The 17189-nt window shown below is 44.6% G+C and overlaps 2 protein-coding genes across 5 annotated transcripts in view; one reads left to right on the top strand and one right to left on the bottom strand.

The window, feature by feature from the left end:
- The window catches only part of LOC125723832 (NACHT, LRR and PYD domains-containing protein 12-like), a 240480-nt gene that overhangs the window by 69097 nt on the left and 154194 nt on the right, over positions 1-17189 (bottom strand). The gene's annotated exons all lie outside the window — the stretch shown is intronic.
- Positions 1-17189, top strand: part of LOC125723838 (interferon-induced protein 44-like) — a 48388-nt gene that overhangs the window by 10885 nt on the left and 20314 nt on the right. For 2 of the 3 annotated variants that reach the window (XM_049000674.1, XM_049000673.1), the window contains 2 exons: positions 696-813; positions 10030-10225. In XM_049000674.1, the coding sequence (XP_048856631.1) occupies positions 719-813; positions 10030-10225 (291 nt within the window). In that variant the 5' untranslated portion in view covers positions 696-718. Of the gene's footprint in view, positions 1-695; positions 814-10029; positions 10226-13303; positions 13444-17189 lie in introns of those variants that run through there. The other variant, XM_049000676.1, reaches the window with a different exon arrangement.

Here is a 17189-nt window from a genome sequence, read left to right as displayed (position 1 = left end):
TTTTGTGAAAAGTTCAGCTGAATGATGGTGTATGAGGCCTGTGAGTTTAGAAATGTAAGTTTATGATTTTCTCAAACCATTGGGGTTGGTAGTAATATATTGTAAGTAGCCCAAAGAAAGAACATGTTGCTGTAAATAAAATTTAAAAAAACATCATTCAACTAATATGTGCCAGCAAGCTTGGCAAAATTCACCTGAAGAAGTAGCAGAAGCAGACTGGTTCTCACCATACCGGCCAGGGGCGCCATAAGGGGGGGGGGAGTTTCCAAGTGCCGCTGACTGACAGGGGCCCTAAAAATCTTCAAACATAATTGGATTGGTCTGTGTTGAGAGGCTGAAATGATGCTTTCAAGGGGCCCAAACAGCACCCCTGGTTCTAGCACTTCTTGAAAATTTGTACATTGGTAGAAATGGTCAATGTCAATGGATAATGCGGCTGTGTGTGACTCAGCCAGTTAGGACTCTGTGCCTGTAATTGGCCGGTTGCCGATCCTGTGATGGGTTAAGTGTTTTTCCGCACTGGAGCCTTAAGCAATAGTCTTAACCCTAGTTTCACCAAGGAGTGGCTGATTATGCTTTCTAAACTGTGTCACTTTGGATTAAACCATATGGTAAAGAAATGTCATTTATAATTTGTTGTTAAATGTAATTTGCGTTTAAATGGATGAGGAAAATACAATGCATTCATTGAACAGGTCTGGAAGTTGGTGTTTGGAAAATGGGAGGCGGCAGCAGTACTGAACTTGTGGTGGAACAGGAGAGGAGACCAGAGCTCCTTAAAGACCCATGGAGGAATATTGAGTGGAACCCTAGGTATGAAGCCCGTTTTTGTTCAATATAATCAACTGATTTGTTTTTTTACTAGTATCACATAATTTTATGCATGAGTCTGACTTGCTTGTGCGAACGCTGGTGCAAACTGATTGCCGCTGCTCGCCGGTAAATTCTAACCTTTGATTTCTAATTCTAACTCTGGTAATTTGTTTTATGTGCATTTGGTCTCGACTGGAAGAGTTATTTTTCTGCTTTTACTGATCTTACTTTTTTGCAAGACCGATGTTTTAGCCCACCTGTTCTGTTTGGGCTATTGAGTCTTCCCTGGATCCAGATCTGCCCACTGGACATTTAAGTTGTCCGAGTTCTCGCCCACAATGTGGATCAGTTGCATTTTTACCTGGTTTGTGTTTATCTGGACTCCACTGTTGCTTGTTTTCCAAGCTGCGACGGGTCTGCTCCAGTATTCAGCAGCTGAGCTCCTCCAACTGCGTTTCCACCTGTCTGAGCATTTGCTGACTATACTGCAGCTTTATCCGGACATCGCTTTCTGCCCTCGCCGGAAATACATTCACTGTGGGTCCAGACTGACACCTCGAAAACAATAAACTCCATCTAATCCAGCTCCCATCATCCTCCACATAACTCCAGCAGGACTGTCGACCACAGTGTGCTAGCAAGCCAAGCTCAGTCGACTAACACTTCTACTCTACGTGAAACTTCAACTGTCAACTTCGGTCTGTTAAACATCCGCTCACTTAAGAGCAAGGGACATCTCATCCAGTAGCTCGTGATCGACAGTCAGTTGTGTCTAACTGAAACATGGCAACTGCCTGATGACTTTTCTCAGCTTAATGAATCTACTCCTGCGGGGTTTGCTTACATCTCTAAACCCCGTCGCTCCGGCCGTGGAGGAGGTCTCGCGATAATTTACCATGAGAAATGGAGTCTCGCCGGTGTCTGTTCAGGCATTCGGCTCTTTTGAATCCACTGTATGCCAAGTGTCTGGACCTACTCCTACCATCACTGCAACTGTTTACCATCCCCCTAAATCAAATGCTGACTTTTTAAATGACTTTGATATTTTTTTAACTCACTTATCTACATTAACATCAAATATAATAATTGTGGGGGGTTTTAATATACATATGGACAATAATAATAACCCTTTTACAAGATTCAATTAATCCATTCAATTTTATTTATATAGCGCTTTTAACAACAGTCATTGTCACGAAGCACTTAACTTAGTACTACATTTAACCGGCCAGAACCCCACCAAGCAAACCTGAGACGACAGTGGCAAGGAAAAACTCCCGCTAGCAGGAAGAAACCTTGAGAGGAACCTAGGCTCGGAAGGAGACCCCATCCTCCTCTGGGCCACCGGGGAGCATGGAACTGCATTTATACTGAGATTCATTAGAGTTCATATAGTTATGAAGTCCCAGTTGGTTTCATGTTGTTCTCTCCAGGAGTACAGGTGCGGGTTCACACGGTGTAGAGTCGGCTCAGTATCAGCTCAGAAAAAGAGAAGATGGAGAAGAGTTATTGCCCTACACCTAACCTAACCTCCGGCAGGACTAGAGTAACTATGGCAGCCTGGCTAAAAGAGAGACCTGGCAGGAAGCACAGACATGAGGCTTTCCAGGGGTTTTGGCATCAAGCCAACCGACCGTCCACAGCTTAAGTGATCAGCGAGAGTGGCAGGACGACAGCACCAATCCCCCCTTTCACCTTTAATATCAAATGACTATGAATCTCCAGATTTCCCTTCACCTTAGAAAAGGGGATTTAACTATCCAAAAGACTGGCTAAAGAGGTACGTCTTAAGCCTTGACTTAAATGCAGAGATTGTGTCTGAGTTCCGAACACTAATAGGAAGTGTATCCCATAGCTGTGGTGCTTTATGAGCAAATACTCTTCCCCCAAAAGTAACGTTCTTTATTCTGGGTATGGATAGACGACCTGCATCTTGTGATCTAAGCCTACAATTCGGAATGTAGTTGCAAACAAGGTCACTCACATACAGCACTGCAAGACCATTTAAAGCTAGGTTAAGAGCAGTATTTTGTAATCAACATGAAATCTAACTGGCAGCCAGTGCAGTGAAGATAAATTTGGGGTAATATGATCACATTTTTTAGTTTTGGTGAGGACTCTGGTTGCTGCATTCTAGGCTTATTCTGGAGAATAAGACATTATAGTAATCAAGCCTAGAGGTAATAAGCACATGAACCAATTTCTCTGCATCTTGAAAGGAGAGCGTGTTTCTAAACTTGGCAATATTGCGCAGGTGAAAGTAGGCGGTACGGCTAATGTTAGAAGCATGTACATCAAACAAAAGATCAGAGTCTATAATAACACCAAGGTTTTTAACAACAGTACTTGGTGTAATAGGTAGTCCCTCCAGATTGACTGTGATGTCCGATAGTTTACTTCTGGTGGCTTTAGTGCCAGGAAGAAGAACCTCAGTCTTGTCTAGGTTCAGCTGGAGGAAGTTGTCTGACATCCACTTTTTAATATGCATTAAACATTCTTCCATTCTCTGAAGTTGCTGTCTATCTTCTGGTTTGGCCGATATATATAATTGTATATCATCTGCAAAGCAATGAAAGCTAATTCCATGCTTACGAATAACTAAGCCTAAGGGTAACATGTATAGTGAAAATAGTAGGGGAGTTAGAACTGAACCTTGTGGCACTCCGTATCTGACCTTGACATGTTCTGAGGAATCACTATTTAGATTCACATACTGATAGTGATCTGACAGGTAAGATTTAAACCAAGAGAGTGTCACTCCCCTTATGCCTACAGTATGATCAAGCCTATGTAGGAGAATGGCATGGTCTATAGTATCAAAAGCAGCACTAAGGTCAAGCAGCACTAGGAATGAGGCACAGCCTTGGTCAGCAGATAGGAGAAGGTCATTTACTACCTTCAGTAGAGCAGACTCTGTGCTATGATGAGCACTAAACCCAGAATGAAATCTCTCATAAATCTGGTTCTCCTGCAGAAATGATGTTAGTTGACTAGCTACAACTCACTCTATTATTTTAGAGATAAATGGTAGATTAGAGATTGTTGTATAGTTTATCATTTCCAAGGGATCCAAGTTTGGTTTCTTCAATAGAGGTTTAATTACTGCTAGTTTAAGAGATTTTGTTAGATGGCCGATGCTGATGGAGGAGTTAACTATTGCTAGTAGCGGTTCAATCAATACGGGAAGCATCTCTTTGAATAATTTTGTTGGAACTGGGTCTAGCAAACAAGAAGATGAAGATAAAATTAAGGACATCAGTTCTGACTGGTTAATCCTGGTAAATTCTTCAAATAGGGTGATTGCAGCATTAGCACATGCCGTGTCAAGGCCAGAGAATGAAGTTATTGGAATATTCCAAATGTTCTGTCTAATTGAGCATATTCTTTGGTCAAGAAATTTCATAAAGTCGTCACTGGAAAATAACGCGGGCACACTTTGAGTAGTAGTCTGGTTATTAGTCAGCTTGGACACCATAGAAAATAGGAATCTAGGTTTATTTTTGTTTATGTCAATTAGCTGTGATAGATACTCTGATTTAGCGGCACTAAGAGCCTTTTTGTAGCTACCCAAAGTCTCCTTCCATACTAGTTCCAGCACCAATAGTTTAATATGACGCCACTTACGTTCTAATTTCCGTATCTCCTATTTTAAAGTGCCCAAGTGGTCATTATACCAAGGAGCAGTTTTATTTACTCTGGTCTTTTTTATTTTTAACGGAGCAATTTTCTCTAGGGTGGAATTAAGCGTAGATGCTAAATAATCCATAATGCTATCAAGTTCAGCAGGACTCAACATTAGTTTGGTTGAAAACGATAGCTCAGGGAGATTATCGATAAAGTAACTCGCTGTATTTGATGTGATTGTACGTTTGGTATAGAAGCGAGTCAGTGGGCTAATATTTTGAGGAAGGTAAATATTGAACGTAATAAGATGATGGTCAGAGATAATACTGGACTGAGGCAGTAGAGTCACATTATCTATATCAAGACCAAATGATAGGATTAAATCCAGGGTATGACCGCAGTTATGGGTAGGCCCAATTGCATTAGGTTTTACCCATGTCTCTATTAGACAGAGAATGTTAAGGACGTGGTCAGAAATGATTTCATGCTAAGTGCCTTAGTACTTAATGATCTAATATTTTGTAATCCTATTTTTAGCTTAGTGGTATGCATTAGCTGTTCTAATTTTCTAATTCTAATTCTAATTCTAATTTAATACAAATTTAATTTGAAAAGGACGCTTTTGCAGTCTACCTGAACTATTTTTAGTTCAGGGCACAGACACAATGTCAATACGGTGGTACTTAGGTGACAACTCAAGACAACTCGCAGGCAGCCGGTTTAGGTTTTCTGCCTGCAGCCTGGCCTTAGCTCCGGTTTGTCAAAGGCCGCCTAAACCTGTACCTGCATAAAGGCCAGCTGCTAAGTTCATTGAAATACGGGCAGCACCCTCCCACGAGGGGTGGATACCGTCCCGGCTCAAAAGACCGGGCTTCCCCTCGAAAGTGGACCAGTTATCTACAAAACCTATGCTACTTTCAGAGCACCACCTTGACAGCCAGCAGTTCAGCGACCAAAGCCTGCTGTAGGTCTCAGCGCCACGTCTAGCTGGGAGGGGGGCAGAGATGATTACTGCCTGGGTCATTGTCTTGGCTAGGTTACACACCTCTTTAAAATTACTTTTCGTAACCTCAGACTGTCTGAGCCTGACATCATTGTCGCCGACGTGGACAACTATCTTGGAATATCTACGTCTATTTCTGGTCAGCACCTTAAGATTGGCCCTAATGTCCGGCGCTCTGGCTCCCGGTAAACAATTTACCTCGACTGCTGGTGCCGCTAGCGGTCTATGGCCGCTATTTTCATGTGTCGTACTTCCAACAGGCGTCTCAGTGGGTGTTTCACTGAGCGGGGAAAACCTGTTCGACACCCTGGAGATGGAAGGTGGTGCTCGGGGGTAGCCTTCGCCGAAGCTCGGGCTCTCCGACTATGTCGCCGAGTCGTCACCCACCCGCCCTGCTGCATGGGCTCTAATGCCGGAGTGTGGGCCGAGCTATCTAACTCTAATCCTGAAGCCCCCAGACTCCCTGACTGCGAACCTGCAGCTAGCTGGCTACCTGGCGACTGTGCTAACGTCTGGAGGCGCGACTCTAGCTCTATAACTCTTTCCATCAGGGCTTCTACTGCCTTGCACTTCTTGCAGATAAAGTTATCACTGTTTAAGCTATCATTGCTGACGGACGAACTAAGGCTAAACATTCTACATTCGCTACAAAACACATCACCACTAGCCATCTTAGAATAAAATCTCACTTACGCTATTTCTTGTTGCGCAGTTTCGCTGAAGAGCTGGTTCTTGCGATAATGGGGGGATGAGGATGAGCTGCTGTAAAGTCCGCGCATCCGGGTTAAAGGAGCATAATAAGCTTGATAATCTTGCGTGGAAAGTTTAAAAGTCTAATCGGTTGTCAGTCTCTCCAAGTTAGAAGTTCGAGTCAAAAAATACATATAAATGCAATTTAGGCATCGAAAGACAAAAAGTTTGGAACACCAACCAGTGTAGCGAGTGGCGCACAGACACTACTGAGGAGCAGGAAGACAAGAGACTTTACATCTTGTCTTGAGAGTTCTGGACTTCAGCAGTACACTGATATTCCGACTCACTCTAAAGGGCATATTTTGAATTAATTTGCTGCTCTGCTGTTAGCCCCTCTGATTGTACAGCAGTTGAACTCCCTATAACTGATCATTTCCTCCTCTCATTTAAAGTTGAACTCACATTTTCCGTTCATAAGTTCCCTCGTTTCCTTTCCTTTCACAATATTAAAAGTATCAATTTAGATTTACTTTTTTCTAGCATTAACTCCCTTATGGACATTCCCAATATATCCACCCCAGAAGAGTTAGTTTCCTATTATAACTGTGGGCTTCATGACATTCTTAACTCTGTTGCCCCATTAAAAACCAGATCTGTCTCTTTTTGTATTTCTGCTCCCTGGTTTACATCTGAACTTCGGCTTTTGAAAGCCAAAGGTCGCCAACTAGAGAGGCTTTACAGAAAGACTGGACTCACTGTTCACAAAGAGATGTTCAAAGACCATATATCATACTACAGGGATTCAAATGCTTAAACCAAATCCAACTATTATTCCCATATAATTTCATCCGATAAGGGTAATACTAAGGCATTGGTTTCGATACTCAACAATATTATCCAACCCCCAGATTTTCTACCATCCCATCTTTATTCAGCTAATCGCTGTAATTCCCTTATGTCCTTCTTTAATGAAAAATACAGAGGATCCACTGGGACCTTGGATCAACCTCATTTGAACTCATTTGAGCTCCACTCCCCTACTCTGACATTTTCATCCTTTCAGCTTCCCACCCTTTCAGAAATTTCAAGTCACCCACCTGTCAGTTAGACCCTCTGCCCTCAGATTTGGTTGAGGCCTGTCTCCCTTCTCTGGTTCCCCTCATTTTGTCTATCATTTACTCTTCTCTCACCACTGGAACTGTTCCTCCATCGTTCAAAACTTCTGTCATAACTCCAATACTGACGACCTGGTGCTGTGCCTACTGACTTCAATAACTTCCGTCCAATTTTTAACTTACCTTTTATCTCTAAAATTCTTGAAAAAACAGTAGCTATTCAACTTCATTCCCACTTACCTCACAATAAGTTGTATGAACAGTTCCAGTCTGGTTTTCGCCGTCTTCATAGCACAGAAATCACACTTATAAAAATCACTAACGACCTACTTATGGCTGCTGACTCTGGTTTACTAACTATTCTCATTCTTCTTGACCTGAGTGCAGCCTTTGATACTATTTGTCACAACACCCTTGTAAATAGATTATCTTCCATTGGTATCAGAAACACTCCATTACACTGGATCAAATCTTACCTCTCTGGCCGCACTCAGTTCATTCAGCTCAAATCTCACATCTCAGCCCTCCACTGTCACTTCAGGTGTGTCCCAGGGCTCTGTCCTGGGGCCCCTCCTCTTCATTATCTACCTCCTTCCCCTAGGCAAAATCTTTCACATCTCAGCCCTCCACTGTCACTTCAGGTGTGCCCCAGGGCTCTGTCCTGGGGCCCCTCCTCTTCATTATCTACCTCCTTCCCCTAGGCAAAATCTTTCACAAGTACAATATCAATTTCCACTGTTATGCAGATGACACCCAGCTCTACTTCAGTAGCAAACCCAACTCTTCCATTTTGCCTTCCTCCCTCATTGATTGTTTAGCAGAAATTAAGTCCTGGTTCTCTTTAAACTTTCTCAAATTAAATAAATTGGGTGTCATCCTCGACAGTACCTTATCCTTCCAGTCTCATATCAATAACATCACTCATATTTCCTTCATATTTCCACCTACGTAATATTAATCATCTACGTCCTTCCCTTACTCCACATACCACTGATATTCTTGTTAACAGTCTTGTTACCACTCGCTTAGATTACTGCAACTCTCTCCTCTTTGGTCTCTCTAAGAAATCCCTTCATAAGCTTCAATTGGTTCAGCTGCCCGTTTTATCACCCGAACCTCCTCCATCCACCACATCACTCCCGTTCTGCAGCAGCTTCACTGGCTGCCAGTTGAGTTCCGTATAAGTTTAAGATCTTGCTGTTAACATTTAAGACCATCCACAACCTTGCCCCTCCATATCTGTCCGACCTCCTACAAATTGCCACTCCCCCTCGCACCCTTAGATCCTCATCCTCCATCCATTTCACTGTCCCCCTCGCCCCTTTTGCCACCTTGGGGAGCAGAGCTTTCAGTCGCTCAGCTCCTCGGCTCTGGAACTCATTACCATCAGAGCTCAGATACACTGACTCACTTCCACTCTTCAAATCGAAACTTAAATCCCACCTGTTCAAGCTGGCTTTCTCTCTGTGAATTCAGTTGCTTTGTCTAATTTAACCTATATTTTATATTCTTGTATTTTTTGTATTTTATGGTTTTATGATTTATATTGGTTTTTTGCATTCACTGTACAGTGTCCTTGAGTGTCCAGAAAGGCGCTTATAAATAAAATGTATTATTATTATTATTATATACCTGTATTTTTTAAATATTCATGAGCAATATACTGTAAACCTTCTGCTATCAAACACACCCAGACACACATACAGCCTGCATATGGTGGTGTGTGGCACTGCAGGTTAGGTCTCTGCACCCATGATAAAACGTTCACTAGTTGTAATCTCATGGCTGGTAGTGATTTCACCAGTGGGCCCATGAGTATGGCTATTATTGTAGCAAAATTATTTGCAAATGTGTGTGGAGAGTACATTTGTGTGTGTAATGAGATTTGTAAATGTGCAAAAAAATCTTAATGAGATTTAAAGTTTTAGTTCTGGAAGCATATTACATTATTCTTGGAAAAAAAAGTTATGTTTTTCCAAAATAAGGACATAAGAACCCTGTTTTTATAAGTAAAATTTTCAGTTTTTCTGAAATAATGAGATAATCATCCTGTTTTTCTGAGTAATATTTTCTGTTTTGAAACCGATCACTTGAAACAGTACGGCATACTTCATGGACATAAGCTGATGCATCGAAAAAGCATTTAGGTTTATGGTTCCACATGCCATAAAAAGTTTGGACCTATATTCTAATACAAACATCTCTGAAGATGATTCCGGCACCAGAGTTGCGTTACATGAGGATCCAGTAGGCTTATTTTCAGGAATTGTCTTGAGTCACAACAAAGCCGGCCTGAATGCATTTTATATTTCCATGCAGCATGTCATATTGTTTCAAATGATCCAGGATAAACACTCCATGGTTTAAATAAATAATCAAGCAAGTATTATTCGTTATTGCTTATTGGTGTTAACCTACAAATGCCACTTGGAATGTTGTATAAAAGCAATATCATACTCAAAGTTGTGTGTTAGTACTACATTATATGACGACTGTGATTATCTTCAGCACTCGGCTGCATGACTGAATCACAGCGATGATATATTGGAGTACAACCACATTCCTTCTCATATGTTATTGCTTAATGGTTTTTAGATACACCTGTAAAGCGGAGTGATACATCTGATGTGAAATGTCCAAGTGTGGTTATACTCTAACAGCACTCATAAAAAACATTTTGTCCAATCAGATTTCTTGGTCGAAACTAACTGTTGTATATTAGATATAGGACTATTTGTGTTTCTTATAAATTTTGACTAATTCCCATTTCCATTCCTATAGCACAAGAAAGTACCTTCTGAAATACATACAGGATTACAAGCCCCTTATTGATTCAGTGCCTCAGGCTCGGATTCTTCTCATTGGTCAGATTTCAGCTGGAAAATCGAGCTTCTTCAACTCCATCAACTCTATCTTCCGTGGCAACATAACAAGCCAAGCTGACGTAGGAAACGTGGGAACCAGCCTGACCTTGAAGGTAATGTGATTATGCGAGTCTTCATTTCACATGAAAGACTAGCTTATACAGCTGTCCACCATTCTGGTTCAGTGTTTGTTCCACATCTGCTTTGTTTATTTGCAGTTTGTTACTCGTTGCTCTTTGTTGTCCTCATTTAGGACAATACTGAATCCCTTGTATGAAATTTAGTTTGAGCCCATTGTCACAAAACTTTTACCCGGAGACATAGTTCTGAAGCGATGGGAAATTATTTCTTTTTGCAAAAGGGAAGCAAAGTGATACACAAGAGATGATCACAGACAGCTTCAATGAAAAGGAGGTGCGATGTTCTAATTTATACATTGGGACAAGCTATACATAAATGGTGTACTCTCCATAAATATTCCAGTCATTGTACTCTTCTTTGCTAAGTTCAATTCCTTGTGTTGTACACCAGGGCAAAAGACTTGGGGAGCAGGTGGGGCAAAGAAAATGTGGTTGATTAATAGAAATGGAACTGGCAAACAGGATCACAGGGGGAGAAACAGGGAGGTGTGGATATGGACAACAGGCAAACAACATTAATGATGGAACTGGGGACCACAAGACTGGGAAGCACTTAAATACTGAGTTAATGAGGGCCCAGACAAGAGGCAGTTGGGAATTGCTAACCTGAGGGCAAGAACAAGAGGTGAAAAACGAGCACCAGTTGTGGTTTATTAGAGCAATGGCAGGGAGGAAACTGGAGGATCAGGCAGACATCATGGGCAGGGAAGGACTGTACCCCACCCCTCCCCAGAATCGGGATGGGACAGGACAAACACTGACAGGGGCACAGACCAGGCAGGGACCAGGCCAGGAATAGACACCAAATGACCAAGGAGACCCAGGAAAAGAGATGGGGGCAAATAAAACAGGTCACACTTGGACAGGACAGATTTTACTACACTTTAGAGGCGCAGAACCCATGGACAAAACAGGACTGGACAGGAACACACCACCCTAGGGCTTTGACCGTGGAGCCTAACACCAGGATAGACATACAGATGTAGCCACTTGAATTTTCACCTGTTTCCATGATGGGGCCGTGGCTGGTCCTTAGCTGGTCCATGACAGGTCCCTGCTGGGTTCTGGGTGGGACCTTGACTATAATGAACAAGGGGGCTGGCATGATCCGCCCCTTACCTCTCTGCATGTAAAGTACTTACAATGATTTATCCATCCACCAGGGAGAGCAGTGATTATGAAAGCTGAAGTGACTTACCTGAAATCACTGCAAAAAATGAAAATCTAAGCAAGTATAATTTTCTTATATTTATACAAAATTCCAATTTCATTAATAAACTGACTACACTGTCAGCCTAAAACACTGATAGCCTAAAACTAGCAAAAATGTGTTTTTAGTCAGTTGATTGATGAAATTAGAATTTTGCATTTTACTTCACCTTTTGGAGATGAGGCGGACCCAAGATGTGTGCAATACAATAATTACAGGCCTAAACACAGTAATAACATTGATATTGTCAAGCAATGAGGGACAGTGTGGTATATGACAATTAAACAGATTTGAAGCCCATCGAACTTGTTTGGCACATGATGAAATTCTTCATCTGCAAGGAGGCCAAGCCAGGTACAAAACAGCAGCGTGTCCAAGCAATAGAATTATTTTGGAAGAGGAGAGTGACCCAAGATGTGTGTAACAGACTAATTACAGGCCTAAACAAAGTAATAAGGTTGATTGTGGAGAATAAAGGTGGACAGAGTGGAAAATGAAAAATAAAAAAAACATATGGTTCTGTACTGTGCTTGAATAAAACAGACACATTCCTTAGTGTGTTCTGTCTTTCTGCCTGGCTAACAGTCTGAAAGGCCACAGATGGCCGCATATTCACAGGGTGGGGGTGGGGGGCAGTCACAATGATGTGTGAATGTGTCATTAACTTCTCTGCTTGGCCACAATGAAAAGAGATATGTTTGCAGGGGATCAAGGTGAGGTTGTTTTCTTAACCTAAGAACACTGAACCAATGGTCAAGCAGGGTGGTGGTAGTATCATGCTGTTTTGCTGACAGCACTTTACATCACTACATTGCACAAAGAGGATGGAATGATGAAGTAGCACTAGATAGATTGGGAATTTTTGTCATAGTACCAGAGTCAAAAAGAGGAACATAAAAGAAACACAGCATAATAAGTATTTACTGTGACCCTTTGGAGTCTGTGGCCTCTCACCCACTTTCAAAGTAGTCTCACATGCCTTGACATTTCTGAATTGCTAAAACATTTCCTAAAATCTCCTCTCCTTTAATCAAACCATTAAGCATAAACCTTAAAATTCAAGCTAAACTCACAAAAAAATGAAAACACTACCAGTCAAAACTCTTGTTGGCATGTAAATTAGAAACTGTAAGACTATAATAAAAAAATAAGTATGGTCGTCTACCAAAAATATTTATATACTGTACAGTTATAACTGATAACTAATATGTAACGTTTGCCGTATTCAGTACTCCAGAAATGTTACTGTAAAGGACAAAGTGTTGGAGTTAGACTCCACCGAGTCCGTTGATGAGGAAAAGATGCATTCGTGAGGCAAAGGATGGTTGTAAGTCTGCTCTCTTTATTTGTTGTACAGACCGATCCGGGAGCCACTCTCAGATGCACAAAAGTACACACCAAGGGAAGCTCAGCTCCCTGTTGTCTGTGTCTAACTTTTATACCCCGTTTAGGGCGTCTACTGTTCTTGTTGGTATCTTTCCAGTTGGCGTAACATACAACTGTTGTTTTGACATTGCTGGCGTTAGTCCCCACACCCGTTCCCTTTTACCTTGTCTTGTTATGTTGCAATTTAGCAGCGTCAGCGGCCCCCTCCCTTGTTATGTCCCCGCAGGTCGAGCGTAAGCTTAATGTCACCACAACCCTGTCAATGTACCTTCTGCTTTCCGGAATTTACTTACACTACGAGGAGGGCTGGAGCCCCCCTTCTCTTCCTGTCTGCGTTCCAGTTTGTTCCCCTTTCTCAGTGTGACAAAGTTTAGCACGCAACCTAGCCCCCCTTCAAAAGCCAAAAAATAAACAAATGAGAGGCATATTACAGTAAAATGTTGTGCAACTGCCAAGCCAGAGTCACGGAAGAATATTCATTCTGGTTCATCACCATGTCTCCGGGCTGGGTTTAGTGATGCTATCCCTTGTTGGGCGATGCAGAAAGAATCCTCTGTGTGACCCATTTGTACTTTGATGTCGAAATTCACCTATGGTATGTATTCTATGTTCTAGTCACTCTTTGGCTTCTTTAAATGTTTAAAAATGTGTGTGAACAGTTTTGAGTCATTCTGTTGACTCAATGACTACTGTGTGCTGGCTGCGCTTAACCTATGTGGCCTGTGTCTTCTATTTTGCATCAAAGTTCACCATAGATCAAAATGTGTTTTGATGAATGTGAATGTGTTTCGAGTTTTGCAAAAAGGATGACTGAGATCTGCAAATTATGTCTAAGTAGGTGAGCATGGTTTAAAGTGACATTGATTTTTGGCAATTGGCAGTTTTGTTCCCAAAATCATTTTTAATATTTCAGCAATTCAGAAAAACTGTAAAATATTTCACCTATCTAAAAAACATTTATCCCAGAGTACTACAAATGCTTTTATTCAGCACCAATAATGTGAGATCTGTCATACCCGGCTCGTCGGCTCCTCGTGTGTGCCACGCCCCCTGATTACCCACATGTGCTTCCCTGATTGTTTCCAGCTTTGTCTGATTGCTTTGCTTAGTCTTGTCCTATTTACGTCCTGGTCTTACCTGTTTGCCCTGTCCGTCATTGATGTTAGTCAGTGTCTGATGTTTCCTGCCCTGAATCCTGTGATTAAAGACCCGTTTTCCCCGTATCCCGCTCGCCTGCCTGCTCCTTGCTCACTCGCCTGCCTGCTCCTTGCTCGCTCGCCTGCCTGCTCCTTGCTCGCTCGCCTGCCCGACGATCGCCCGCGTTGTCCGCGATCGTGACAGAATGACGGACCCGAAGAAAAAGGCACCTTCTGTAACTGAAGAAGAGTACATCGGTTACGGACAGCAGGTGCTCTTCTGGATAGCTCAACCCGGCATCCAAGAGGACACCCCTGCATGGGGTCTCGTTAGCCGGAACAGAGACATCCTGGACCAGCTGTCTCTAGAGGAGGACGCTCACCTCACAGGGGAAGTGCGTGAAAACTTCCGGCAGCTGGCCAAGCTCAGGCCAGAGCGGTGGGTCGCTCCAAGTGAGCCCGGGACTATTCTCCCACAGTCTGCCTTTGTGGAAAGCGCGCAGCCTCCCCTCCCGAGGAGGGGTCGGAAGAAGAGGAGAAAGTCTGCGATCACCCTGGGGGCGTGCACCCTCGTCCCGGCACCTCTCCCAGAAGAGGATCGGAAGGGTTTCCCGAAAGCCCCCAGCTCTGCCAAGCGGCCACCCTGGGCAGCATCTCCAGTCCGGAGAACACGCCAGGCCGCTGCGCAGCTTGAGCAGCCGTCTCTGCTGCTCGCTGCAGCCGTCTGGCCGGAGGAGCTCCCTCTGCTCCTACCGTCTGCGCATCCCGCGCAGCCGCCGCCCACGGACCCCGCTCCCGTGCAGCCGCCGCCGCCCGCGGACCCCGCTCCTGTGCAGCCGCCGCCGCCCGCGCAGACACCACCACTGCTGCCTGCGCAGCCCGGACAGCTTCCTTCGCTGCCTGCGCAGTCGCCGCCGCTGCCTACGCAGGCGCTCCCTCTGCTTGCGGCTCCAGCGCCCGTGCAGCCGCCGCTGCTACCAGCGCAGCCGCCCCCGCTGCCTGCGCAGCCGCTCCCTCTGCCTGCTGCAGCTCCTGAGGCACGCCCGAGTCTCCCCTGACTTTGGCCCCTGAGACTCCTGCTCCCGACCCCCCCCTCTAATCCCTTCGGCCCCAGTTCCCGAGGTGGTCCCAGAGGACTCCACCGAAGCTCCTCCCTCTTCAGAGGTGGAGGAGCTTGAGTGGTACCCCTCGGGGACCCTGCTTGTGACTCTGGTGCCCCGGCCCCGGCCGCGGGGCTTTCTGTCAGTGTCCCATAAGGGGAGAGGACACCGACGCCGGGCTAGGATCCCTCCCGCCCTGCCCCCTGGCTCGCCCTCGCTCGCCTGTGCTGGGGCTCGGGGAGCGCCTGCGGGTCCTGGCCCTCCGGGTCGGACGTCGCCTGCGGGTCCCCCTCCACGGCCTTGTCGCCCAGCCTCGCTCCCCCCTCCGGTGCCTGGTCGGTCGCCGGCGGGCTCCCCAGAGGCGGCTCCTCGGTCGCCTGCGGTTCCCCCCGATCTAGCGCGTCGGCGGCCGTCACCGCCTGCTGCGGCTCCCCCCTTCTCCTTACCCTCGCCCAGGTCCCCTCCAGCTCCCTCGTCCTCTTCCCCGGTGCTCCCTCCTGCTCCCGCCTTGGCCCCTCTGTTGGTCCCTCGCCTTGCCTCCTCTGCCCCTCCACGGTCCCCTCCTGCTCCGGCCTCCCGGCCGCCTGTGGCCCCTCCGGCTGCCTCCCGTCACCCGCTGGGTCTCCCTCGGGCTCCCCTTGGTTCCCCCTCCTTGTCTCCCTACGCTCCTGCCTTTGTTCCACTGTCTTTTGCTCCTCGTCCTTCTGTTCTGCCCTTCTCTGCTCCTTGTCCCCCAATGTTCCCTCCGTTCACTCCTGCTCCTTATGTCCCGCCTGTTCCCTCTGTTTCACCCTTTCTTGTCTGTCTTTCTGCCTTCCCTGTCCTCTGTCCTGTTTCCGGTCTACCGGTTGACTATTTTCCAGTTCCCGTGTCCCGTCCGTCGCCTCCTCCCTGGCGCGCCCAGTGAAGCGCGCCTTTGGGGGGGGGTTCTGTCATACCCGGCTCGTCAGCTCCTCGTGTGTGCCACGCCCCCTGATTACCCACGTGTGCTTCCCTGATTGTTTCCAGCTTTGTCTGATTGCTTTGCTTAGTCTTGTCCTATTTAAGTCCTGGTCTTACCTGTTTGCCCTGTCCGTCATTGATGTTAGTCAGTGTCTGATGTTTCCTGCCCTGAATCCTGTGATTAAAGACCCGTTTTCCCCGCATCCCGCTTGCCTGCCTGCTCCTTGCTCGCTCGCCTGCCTGCTCCTTGCTCGCTGCGTTGTCCGCGATCGTGACAAGATCATTTAGAATTTGATTCTTTTTTTGTTAAAATCTACCTTAAACATACACTTTTCAAAAACCGATTTTCAGTGGTGCTGACAAATTGTAAAAAATCACATTATAAACATTTCTAGCCAAGACGTTTGAGCTCTGAAGCTTATTGACATAGGGGCTGGCTACACAAAGGTGAATGAGACATTCAAAGAATTGTATGAGGTTTGATTACTAAAGTGTTACAACTTTGAAGTGACTTTGGAGTCACCACACCTTTGCATACTGTCAATGGCCCATCAGTCTGGAATGTCTGTCACTGCTCCTCACACCAATCAGTTTGGAAAGGCAGTGTTAAATTTTACAGTTTTTTTCAATTGCTAAGACAGATACTGCAATACTGAAGTTTCTTTCTCAAAACTCTTCATACAGTCACCACAACATTAGCTTATGTGGGCTAAACTGTTAAGCATTTTGCTTTGCTTTCATACAAAATGCAATGACTAAACGCTTCAAAAGTAATGGATTCCTGTATCACTCACAACATTAAATTTTCAGAGGCCATTTTGCACATAAGTACATACTGACCCTAAAACTGCTAATAAAACAGTCAAAACTGAAATATGCCATTTTGCTAAATTACTATCAAGAACCTTTCTAAAATAGATTGTAAAAACCACATAATATAAACAAATTGACACAAGATCAAACCATGAATGCTGGATGCCAAGATATTTCTCCAGAGCAATGCAAAGGATGGATCGTGCATGTGAAGAGATACTACCCTAGATTCTTAGCAATTGATAAAAACTGCAAGAAAAGACACAATTCTACCCTTTTACAGTTTATAACATGCAACAAATTACAGTTTCTCAAATGCTAAAACACATTTCACAAACATTTCCTCCATG

The sequence above is a fragment of the Brienomyrus brachyistius genome, unplaced genomic scaffold (assembly GCF_023856365.1).
Source record: "Brienomyrus brachyistius isolate T26 unplaced genomic scaffold, BBRACH_0.4 scaffold52, whole genome shotgun sequence".
Taxonomy (NCBI): Eukaryota; Metazoa; Chordata; class Actinopteri; order Osteoglossiformes; family Mormyridae; genus Brienomyrus; species Brienomyrus brachyistius.
The sequence above is the reverse complement of the archived record's forward strand: the minus strand, read 5'-3'. Positions and strand labels throughout refer to the sequence as shown.